A 12,457-nucleotide genomic window follows, 5' to 3' on the forward strand; every position below is an offset into this window, starting at 1 on the left:
ATGTGCAGTTTCTCACAGAAAGTGATTAATAGTCTAGTCGCTCTGCAACTGTAGGTAGTATATATTACTATGATATCAGGTTAGAAAATATTTCAATCCTTTCTTCTCTAATTTTATGTTTTTACTGCCTTCACCTATTTATTGAAAATAATTTACCATTCAATAGAGAATTTGGACAGAATATAATTTCCTGCTTTTTCTTTAGAGGTCATGTGCTTTGAGGTACACTGAACTGCATTAAACTACCAGCAAAGCTCTGACACTTAATTTTCACAAATAAATAAAAGATGTACATGATCATCAGAGTGCACTACAAATAAACTAATTCAGTGTAAAAAAAAGGCATAAAAATTATTGCCACTACATTGCTGTATCCCTTCCGAGATCCATTACATTGATATATGACTGCAGGCAGGGATTTGGAACCCTTTATCTAGTGCAAAATAAGGTTTTCTAGTTTCTTCTGGCTCTATAAACTGCAGCACAGTCTAAAACTATTAATAGGAACAGAATGTGTGCATTTATAAAAGATAAAGTTTTCTTGTTTAAAAGGAGAACATATTAGGTTCAAAAAGTTTTCTGAATGTATCCTATGCAAATTCAAATTATTGAATGCCCTCATGTTTGCTTAGGGTCCCAGGAGTGTTAGTTCTAAGCATTATTAGAGACTGTGAACAGCAATTAGCAACTAACTACTGAATCAGCATTAAATGTGTATTTACTAGTTACCTGAAAACACTTTTTAATTATGACATCATGAGTGAACAGTAAAGAAGTGTTACATTTCCCAGTCTATCTCTCTTCAGTCCCTGAGAAAATAACTAATGCAGTGTAATCCTGATTATTCATATATGAATTATCCGAATTGCAGAATACCTGTACATCTAAAAAATATACGTAAATAAAAATAAAAGACGTGCAATATTTTTCTCTAGCAAACAGCAATAAACAACCCACCTTGTGATAATAAATCCCATTTCCATTGTTATCGGCCAGCATGTTCTACTTAAATTGGAAACAAACTCAGTTTTCTGATGTTAATTGGTGTGTAAGTGTCAGTGATGCAAGTTAAAAGAGATTTGCAAAAGAGATGACAGAGAAATAAAAGAAACATGTGTTGACATTAAAACAAAAATTAGAATTAATTGAATGATTTGAGAAGGGGAAACTGCTGCAAAACTAAGTGCTGATTATAGTATTGGAATGCTGACTGTTTGGGACATTAAAAATAATAAGCAGAAAATACAGGATTTTGTCGGGAAATGTGATTATTGTTTTGGAAAAACTGCATGAAAAAGCATGAAGAGATCTACATTTGATGAATTAGATGCTGCCCTTTTGCAATGGTTTAGCAAAATTGAGTAGAGGGTATCATTGCTTCAGTTGTGATGTGCACCAAAAAAGCTATTTTTTTCATGAACCACTAGGATTAGAGAGAATTTAATGTCTCATCTGCATCACTAACCAGATTCAAACAATGTCATGGGATTCGAGAACTTACTATGCAAGGAGAGCAGTTTAGTTCAAATGTTGTGGCAGCTGATTCGTCTCGGAAAGAGCTCCAGAAATTTGTGGAATAAGATAATTTTGCACCAGATCAAATTTATAATGCAGGCAAACATGGTCTGTATTGGAAATGTCTGTCAACCAGAACCATTTCTTTTAAGACAAAATTCATGCTCCTGGATATAAGTCATCTAAAGAATGCATTATAATTTTGTGCACTGGTAATGCTTCTAGAAACCACAAAGTGAAGCTTCAAGTGATTGAAAAATCAAAAACACCCCAAGCATTCAAGGATATCACATCTAGGGATCTCCCTGTGCATTATTAAAACCAAAAAGTTGCATGTATGGATAGCGAAATTTTCAAAAAATGGCTCAACACTCATTTTGTACTCAAGTTTGACAGTTTGTAGATTAGAAAGGATTGCCACAGAAGGGTGCTTTATTGGTTGATAAGGCCCCTTCATATCCCAGTAAGAGGATTGTCACGTCTGATGATGGTCTCGTGTTGACTAAGCTTTTACCTTCTTTACGTGACTGCCAATGGACCAAGGTGTAATTGCATTGGCAAAATGGCACTTCTGGGCTGGTCAACTGACAATACTAGTTGATGAGGTTGATTTGATGGCTTTCTCAAAGAAGTTTATAATTCTAGATGCTACATGCATTGATCATGGGGGTTTTGAAGATGTCGATGATGAAGACTTGACTGACTTGCTAAAAATCAACTCATATGAACCTGGCTTCCAGTACATGAGTGTCGCTGAAATTGTGACTGCTACTGCACAACAAAACAGAGAAGAGGACAGTGTATGTGAATGTGGGGATGAAGACAGTGACTTTGTAAGTCATTGTAACACACTTCTAGGCTATATGGGCCAGAGGGGGTTTCAGTACAATGACATTACAGCTGCAAAAAAATTCGAAATTCTGTGTAAAAAAATGTCAGCTCCTCTCAGAAACAAACTAACATCAAAGACATTTTAAGAAACAAACAGGACTACTGTATCTATGCACAGAACTTGGATAAAATTTTGAACAAAGAATACATATTTGAAAATATCTCGATTACCAGTATTTTTCAATTATTCATGCATCTTCTTCCCCACACTAGCCCAAATAATTAGGAACATACTGTAGTTCCAAGAGTCTGTCTTTCAGCAGTATTAGAATTTTGCCTCCTGATGCTAGGTACTAGCCAGTCATTCTGTCTGTTTGTCCTAACTACAGGACAATAGGATACCTAATTAGGGCACTCTCTGACAAGAGTATTGCCCATCAAGACAAAGTACAAGAATAAAATGAAATTGCCCAATGTTGAGAAACTGTATAATCGTATTGCAGTTATTATAGGATAATTATATTAAACATATTTGAGTTGTCATTAGAGATATAGTGATTTAGGCTTCATATATAAAGCAGAAGAAAAGTGTCATTATATTATCTCCTTTGGCAAATCATCCCAATGCTTTGTCAAGTGATCATCAGTTGTTGGTTATGGAGATAGTGTAGAAGCCTGAGTTCTCCTTGCTCCCTGTCTCCCCTGTACAGGCCCCTAGACCTATCACTGACATGCAACTCACTGTCAAGTTGGTGAGTAGTGATAGGTCCTGTACTTGCTGGAGAGGGGACGGTATGTGTGGGAGATGATAGTACTTCAGGTACCTTTGTTTTTTCTGTTATGTGTCTGATAGCAGCCTGCTTATCACATTGCCATCCGCACGTCTCGTAGAAATTTATTTCCTTGGCGCCGGTAGCACTACATAGTTCGGATTACTTGGCTTGTCGCCGGCCACTTGTCACCTTCCGATGGTGAAAAGCTTCAAACACAAGTATGGTGTCTCAGAACAAGCCTGCGTGCTTTAATTATCCTGAAATCCTCTATTTTGCTGCAATGTTCCACAAACTTGAATTTTCTTTTCAAGTAACTTCTCTGCTCCACTTTTATAATAATCATCCATGCAGAGGTGATGCCACTTTCCATCACAAGGTGACAATAGTTCCATCACTGTTTTTGCTAAAGGCTGTCCAGCACCGGAATATATCTTGAATGAGGAAATGTATCCCATACTCAAATCACACAGTACCTGAATGAGTATGCCGTATTTCGTAATTTTCGACAGATTGTAAACTTTGAAATTTAACCGTCCAGGCCATGGTATCATTCCTTCATCAATTGAGATGGTTTGACTTAGATTAAACGTTTCTTTAAACTTTTTGGAAAAATAATCAATTATGAATTGCACTTTGACAAGCCGGTCAGCATTATCTGGTTTATTGTTGCTGTCGGAAAAATGTAAAAATGATAATATTTGTCTGAATCGTTTGGGGGACATCATTTTGCGAAATGTTGGTTTGTCTATCAATGGATTCATTGCCCAAAATCATCAATCTGTGCTTTTTTTATAATTCCCATAAGGATAGCAAGCCAAAACCATTTCCTAAGTTCGGGTCCCATAACATCGACAAATTTGGCATTTTTTTAATGCAGTTTCCTTCTATTGCAATTTTGACTGTAGCACTTGTTGGTTTTGTTGCTTATATATTCAATCAGATCGTTCCCAATGTATAACTCTACGATATCCTTGACACTCTGTGCATCTTTGGGAAATATGTTTGCACCCGGGGATCCTTCAAACTTATTATTGGTCCTCGGTAAATCAAAGTCTGACCACAGTGCACTGTCTTCTTCACCTGATTCAGCCAAATCAGTTGGCAACTGTAGCGTTCATCGAATTCTTCTTGGACGTATTTCACTATCTCTCTAAGATTCTTCTTCACTGTCATTTTTTTTGATATCCATTGTCTTCTTCCCAATCGGCCAAGTCGTCCAGAACATCAGACAAGATGTCCATGCATTCATCGTAAATAATCCTATTGTCTCTTTTGTCCACCATGATGAAAGGGCACAAGTACTTATACAAACAAAAAACTTGTGTATAACATACTGTTACCTAAAAAACACCACCAGAATGCAAAAGATACTAAAATGCTGTTGCTGGCCACTGCGCGATACTATACTCACAACACCACTGTGGTGTCACCGGCCACTGAGTGATACTATGCAGATGACACCACTGTGGTGTCGCCGGTCGTTGACCGCTATTTCGTGCACAACACCACTGTGGTGTCGCCAGACGACATAGTGTTAACACATCCATTCACATCCATTGACCACATTCAAGGAGATTCCCAACTGCTTACTAACAGCAACTAACTTATCTTGTGTCACAAGAAGAGCAAGAGCACTCACACTGTGAGGCAGCATTTTGTGTGGTGTAATGTTTTTCAGAGCAGTAAGTGAATAATAAGCTTGCTCATTCTCTTTTAATTTCAGGATCTGTTTTGCTATAAGGATTATAAATTCCCTTTAAGAACTGAAGTAATTAACACGCAAGAAAGTGATTTTTGTTATAACAAGATAAAAATATGGGATAAAATTTTATGATTTATTGGTGCTACTTGTAACTTTGAATATAACTTTTATTTTGATGAGGTTATGCTCACTAACAAATTTATGAAACAAAACTGAAATCATTGCAACATACACTTTCAAATACTTGCTTAGGACAAACTGATGAAGTAGAAAAAGGTGAAAATAATGCACTAATTATGTAAGCTGCTTCACTCCGGTTAAGGGAAATATGTTATGCATGACACTCATAAAATTCTTATAATTCTCAAAAATATGCCTTTATTCATGTGTACACTGAAGTTAGAAAAATGAGTAAGGATGCTATTGTCAAAATTTGAACAAGGTCCATCTGAAATGTTCAGAGAATGACCTCAGAAAATAAAGGATACAAGAGTTACAGACAATGTACCTTCACTGAACCTCAAAGTAATCACCAAGCTATTAGGAACTGTCAACAAACTCTTTTTGTAGAATCACTCAAGTCACTGTGGTCATGTGCAATGTCGGTTAAGCATAAGCCTTTCAGGGCTAATTTAAGATAGCAAAACAAAAAGAGGTCTGCAGCACCAAATCTGAAGAATATGGAGAGTGTTGAAGAACAATCACCTTGCACTGAGGTATAAAGTTGAGCACACAGACATTGTGGGTATCAGTGCATGACCACACTTCTTCAAGCGATTCCACTAGAAGCATTTACTCACAGTTTCCAACAGCTTTACAACCAATGTCAGAAGTGTATTGTAGCTAATGGTAATTGCTTTGAAGGCCAGTAAACACATTTTGTTTGTAACTATTGTTTCATTTATTTTATGAGATGATCCACCAAATTTCTCAGATGCACTCTCTGTAACTATTGTTTCATTTATTTTCTGAGATGATCCACCAAATTTCTCAGATGCACCCTCTAGAAGTTTTCAGTTGATGACATACTACTAATGACATTTTTTGTAGCAGTTAAAATTTGAAAATGCACAATATATCAAAACATACTTGACTTTTGATACAGTTGATGAAACATAATAGGCAAACAACATCAACAGCATGTTTAAATAGTAGCTACAAAATTAGGGTCTAATTTTAACAGCAAATTTATCTGACACATGTAATATTATTTGTAAACAACTGGAATAATGGACATAAGCTTATGTATGTAAAATAAATGTCCCAAATGCACTGATTTTGTGATTAGCCAATTTTATATCATTTTTTACACTATAGTTGTTAAAAATTACTTTAGGATTGACAGTTTCAATGGAAGTAATGGAGTGGGGCGGGAGGTGAGAGAAGCCCATGCAGGAGGCATGGACCACATTCTACCAATCCCAGGACACTCGTAGCTTCAGCAAGCACCAAAAATTGCCAAATCTTCACCCCACCACCACAGTACCTTCTGCTAGCACTGTGTTTTTAAGCAGCTTGTTGTCTTGTCACATCTTGTGATTTTTTTGTCATTTTCACAGTTGCAGGAGCTATTGTTGCATTTATTGTAACTGTTATTTGTTGAAAGTTAGAAGTGGAAAGGTTATATGTCGTCCTCTTGGCCAGGGGATTGCCACACAAGATCAGTCGACATAAATGGTTTGTACATTACATACATGCCTGCTTTGAGACTGAAAAGCTTAATGGTGGACCGTTGCTCTCTGTTAAAGTGTACGGTAATCGCTAAAACTGCTGCAGCTCTGAACATAAACAAAAACACTACTCTGCAAATTGGCAAGGAAATATTCAAAAAATAAAAAGGAAGCTGGAAAAACATTGAAGTTTGAAACTGTTGGGGGAAAATATATAGATAAGCAGATTACCAACATAGATTATTTACTGACAATGCAATTTATCATCAAGGTTATGATTATTATTGCACAAAGGAAAATCTGAAACTCACAAACTTATTGGTCACATGTAAGCAATCATGTCATTTCCAAGGCAGTCGCACATTATTGTTCACAGTTTTGCATGACCTAGGATTTCATGTGAATATTTTTGTGACCATTAACTGTTGATGAACAGAGAGGATATAGGTGTGTGGTTGATGCCAGTTTTTAAGACAGCTTCATGGCATGAATATTGATGGAGTGGTGTGGCTTGATGAAATGTGGATCAATTCTGGCCACTTGGTCAAGCAGGGCTGGGCAGATGACTCAGGTAAAGGAACAATGGCAATGCCTTCCAGAAGGGGGACAGACTTATTCTTTGTCATGCAGGCACCTCGCAAGGATTTCTCCCGAACGGAGACAGGAATTATCATGAAGAAATGAACCACACTAGGTTTACAGAGTAGTTCATAGAATCACTTATTCAAAATCTATGAAATCTGACAACAATTGTTCCAGCTAATGCTCCTTGCCATTCAGTTGTTGTTGACAAGGCACCTGCAGTGGCAAAGGAGGAAATGATTGTTTGGCTACAGTGGTGTAACATCAACATGACTGATAACCTTAGAGAGGAACAGTGCCTGTCGAGATTCCTTCAGACTGAACACTGTTCATGACGCATGGAGTCCTCCTGTGTTGAGACAGTCCAATGATTTGTAGTGCTTGGGACACATGAATATCAATATGGCACATTTTGGAAGAGAATTAGTTATGCATGGTCTGGGATCCTTGACAGATAGGATTAATGGAGTAGATTGAGAAAGTTAAAAGAAGAGCAGCACATTTTGTATTATCACGAAATAGGAATGAGAGTGCCAATGACATGATATAGGATTTGGGGTGGACATCATTAAAACAAAAGCATTTTTAATTGTGGCAGAATCTTCTCATGAAATTTCAGTCACCAACTTTCTCCTCCAAGTGCAAAAATATTTTGTTGACGCCAACCTACATAGGGAAGAATCATCATCATAATAGAATAAGAGAAATCAGTGCTCACACGGAAAGATATAGGTATTCGTTTTTTCTGTGTTCCTCGAGATTAGAATAATAGAGAATTATTGTAAGGGTGGTTTGATGAACCCTCTGCCAGGCACTTAAGTTTGATTTGCAGAGTATCCATGTAAATGTAGATGTAGATTCTGTATGATCTTCATATATGGAACATGCAAAGAAAACATGGTCTATATCTTCAATAGATTTGCTGTTGCAGACACATTAGTGGTTGTTCACAACACTGATTCTCAACAGATAAGCTGGAAAACTGCTGTGATCTAATGTAATTCTTGCTATACTTATGACATATGTCTGCTAATCTTCTGTTTTTGTCTAAACTATTTATTGTCCATGTTTCACTTCCGTACATGGCTACACTCCATACAAATACTTTCAGGAAAGATTTCCTGACACATCTATACTCAATGTTAACAAGTTTCTCTTCTTCAGAAACGCTTTCCTTGGCATTGCCAGTCTGCATTTTGTGTCCTCTCTACTTTGATCATCATCAGTTATTTTGCTTCCCAATTAGCAAAACCTATTTACTACTTTAAGTGTCTCGTTTCCTAATCTAATTCCCTCAGCATCACCTGATTTAATATGGCTACATTCTATTATTCTTGCCTTACTTTTGTTGGTGTTCATCTTATATCCTCCTTTCAAGTCACTGTCCATTCCATTCAACTGCTCTTCCAGGTTCTTTGCTGTCTCCGACAGAATTACAATGACATCGGCAAACCTCAAAGTTTTTATTTCTTCTCCATGGATTTTAATACCTACTCCAAACTTTTCTTTTGTTTCCTCATTTTTGAGATGTTTGTATTCCTTTTTGCCTGCTTCGTTTACTGCATTTTTAAATTTTCTCCTTTCATCAATTAAATTCGATATCTCTTCTGTTACTAAAGGATTTCTACTAGCCCTTGTCTTTTTACATGCTTGATCCTCTGCTGCCTGCAGTATTTCATCTCTCAAAGCTACCCATTCTCCTTCTACTGTATTTCTTTCTCCTGTTCTTGTCAATCGTTCCCTAATTCTCTCTCTGAATCTCTCTACAGTCTCTGGTTCTTTCAGTTTATCCAGGTCCCATTCCTTAACTTCCCAACTTTTTGCAGTTTTTTCAGTTTTAATCTACAGTTCAGAACTGATATCCATCTAATTTAAGTTTTAGAGATAAGAATATCTTGTTGTCCAGTGAGCTTATTCTAATAAGCATAGTATGCAACATTTTTCTTTTTGGAAGTCATTATGTTTTTTGTCATACTTTACTTAATTTTTTATTAAGTTTATCCTATGTTATCTTGCATCTTTATTGGTGTAATTTCTTAACTTATCTGCCATGCTCTCCTTTTTTTTCTGATGCCCATATTATCATGCCTTCCTCCCAAAATAACAACAATAAATCAAAGATAAAAACAGTAGTGTTTTGTTTTCTGTTGCGTAGTCACACGCTATGTCCCTTTTGGACTGTTCTCTGTGTCAGTTTAGATGTTCAATGGAACAATTTGTCCAGGGCCTATTGTCTTGCTCAAATCATAACTGTCTTGATGTGGTGTCAGAAAATTGTCCAGGGACACTCCAGTGTCAGTGAAGTCAAAGTATTAACTTTTCTCTTATGCTTAATAATAACATCATGATCATCTCTATCAATATATTTCTCTAGACAGATTGAACTAGAAGTGATGTCACATATCCCTACAATTGGTTTAAAAATGCTAACTACTTAGTATTATGTAAAAATCAGCTGTATAATAGATCTAACATTTCCTTGAAGTGACAAATGCATCATTACAGAAATGCTTGGTCCTCTTTAACTCTTAGATTTCTATATTAATTTGTACTTTTCCACTTTTATTTTTGAAGTGCAACAAATTTACTTGCATTCCTGATTGCTTTTACCTAGAATCAATCAAGCGCCAAAACTATCAAAGATTTAAAAACTTGCAGCTTCTCCATAACTGCTTGGATCAAGTGATGTGGCACTGTGGATAAAACACTGGGCATGCATTTGGAGCAATAGAGGTTCAAATCACCACCCATCTATCCAGATTTAATTCGTCTGTGCTTCCTTAAATTGCTTAATGCAAATGCCACAGTGGTTCCTTCAAAAAAGCTGTGGCTAACGTTTGTCCCCATCTTTCTACAGTCCATGCTTAATCTCTGTAATCAATGGGATGTTGAACCCTAGCCTTCCTTTATTGAAAAAAACTTAATAAATTTTTGTCCCTGTTTACAAAACAATTATTTTTAATTTTACAGGCACTTAGAGATGCATTAGATAATATTTATGATGCCCGTGTACCAACTACATGGAAAAGAGGTTCATGGGCTTCTTCAACTTTAGGCTTCTGGTTCACAGAGCTTCTAGAACGAAATGCTCAGTTTTCTGCCTGGATATGGGTGAAACGTCCTGTATCATTTTGGATGACAGGATTTTTTAATCCCCAAGGTATTTATGAATTGTTGAAGTAGCCTTTTACTGAAATATTATTCATTTTATGTGTTTAGTGTGATAACTGCTGAGCAATTTATAAACTTACAGTCCTTGCATCTGGGGCAAAATTGCTTTCACCCATCACATTAGATCAGTACACATATGATGAGCTTGATCAAAGCATTCAAGTGAATATCTGTGAGCCACAAACTTTTGTTTGTCTTTCTTTTATATATGAGTGTCTTTGCTTTGGTCATGTCCTGTCATGTTGTATGTGCCTTAGGTGTCATGTCTGTTCATTGTGTAGCTTGTAGCACTGAGTGCAGTAGAATGTGTGGGTTTATTTTAACATGAAGTGGTCTTATAAAGTGTCAAATGATATGTCTGCCAGTGTTCTCAATTCAAGTAATTGGCAAAAATGTTCATGTGACTGAATTCTCAACAGTTTATGAACCCAGGTATCCAAATAATTGTCACTGAAAGCAGTTAAGAGATCAGGAATAATGTGTTACTATTTGAAGTCCAGGGAATACTATTGTTCAAAAGAAAAATTGTTTTACTTGACAATGATGGTGTCAAATTATTTGACTAATGTGCTGAAGCTAAAAAGATGTGTGACCTATGGAGATGTGTTTGCAGTTGAGGATGTGCTCATCGAATTATTGGCAAAATATGCTCAGAAGTAGTCCAAACAGAAATTACCATTGCCAAGGGAAAATAATTCTTACTGTTGGTCCATATTTATATTTACACATAAAAGAAACAGAAATGACAGGGGACCTATGGCAGAAACTGAAGGTGTTGTCTGTGGCAAGAAAGAAGTTATTTGTTATAAGTGCAAAAAGCCATGGCATTTTAAAAGTAAGAGCCCTGAGAATGAGAAGAATTATATCAGACAAAAAAGAACCTCAAACATCTTCAGTACAGTTCTTTTAAGTGGTCTTTCTATGTGTCTGCTAGTGTGCATCTCACAGCAAATAAAAGTTGTAAGAAGAATATAGTGAACAATGTTAGCATGCATAAAATGGTGACAACGCATCAGACTGAAATCCCTGTTTTATGCTCTGAGGAAGCTGAATTAACAGCAGTAGTTGGAAAGACTTTCTGTGATATCACAGTGAAAAATGTTGTTTTTTCTCCAGAAATAACACATTTAGTATCTGTAAGCAGATTGATTGAACAAGGAAACCCAGTTGAATTTAGTGATGGTCAAGAATTAGTTGCAAGTGTATATCTTATAACTGGTGTTTATAAACTGAACATTGACAAGAGAAATAATCTTTTAGGAATGGTTACTGCATCTAGTTTGCATATAATATTAGGCCATTTAAATGCAAAGGACCTTATAAAAATGAAAAATTGTCTCTTAGAGGAGTATTGTGTAAGGATATTAACATAAATATTTGTAAACAAAACTGTGTGGTGCTACCCTACCAGAATATTATTGCACCCGGCCTTCTGTCGCCATTATCAGAAATACACAATGATGTTACAGTAAACCAGTACAATGGTGATTTCAGAAAATGCATCACATTGTAAATGATTGCAAGACATTTTTGCATATACTATCAAGTAGTTCAGAGCATTCTTGTGAAATATCACAACAAAAACTCACTTATGTAAGCTGACCGAAGTGCCCCCACTCCCATGTGCAATAGCGTTCTGGTCAACTGATGTATAATGAAGGCAAGCAAATGAGATGGCCTTTTCTACATGAAGGCACTAGAGTTATTAAACTACTGGAAGCTATACAAGCATATCTTTGTGGACCAATGGAAGTTGTGTTGTTAGGTGATACAAAGTATTTCCTCATTTTGAAAGATGATTAACAGCCAAGTAGAATTTATGTATTTCCTAAAGACAAAATAGTGGAAAACCAGCAAGAAAGGAAAATGAAAACAGTGAAAACAGATAATAGGAAAGAGTTCTGTTGTGTGAGTTTTGACAGCATGCTGAAGAATCATGGGGTTATACATCAGTTGAATAACAGTTATACACTACTGGCCCTTAAAATTGCTACACCAAGAAGAAATGCAGATGATAAACGGGTATTCATTGGTCAAATATATTATACTAGAGCTGGTATGTGATTACATTTTCACGCAATTTTAATGCACAGATCCTGAGAAATCAGTACCCTGAACAACCACCTCTGGCCGTAATAAAGGCCTTGATACGCCTGGGCTTTGAGTCAAACAGAGCTTGGATGGCGTGTGCAGGTACAGCTGCCCATGCAGCT

General features: G+C 36.3%; 1 protein-coding gene across 1 annotated transcript in view; it reads left to right on the plus strand.

Annotated features, from left to right (window-relative positions):
* LOC126155690 (dynein axonemal heavy chain 8-like) overlaps window positions 1–12,457 on the plus strand; it is a 622,476-nt gene that overhangs the window by 572,533 nt on the left and 37,486 nt on the right. Inside the window, exon 43 of the mRNA XM_049916245.1 lies at window positions 10,044–10,233. Coding sequence (XP_049772202.1) covers window positions 10,044–10,233 — 190 coding nt within the window. The remainder of the gene's footprint in view (window positions 1–10,043; window positions 10,234–12,457) is intronic.

This window comes from Schistocerca cancellata, chromosome 2 (assembly GCF_023864275.1).
Source record: "Schistocerca cancellata isolate TAMUIC-IGC-003103 chromosome 2, iqSchCanc2.1, whole genome shotgun sequence".
Classification (NCBI taxonomy): domain Eukaryota; kingdom Metazoa; phylum Arthropoda; class Insecta; order Orthoptera; family Acrididae; genus Schistocerca; species Schistocerca cancellata.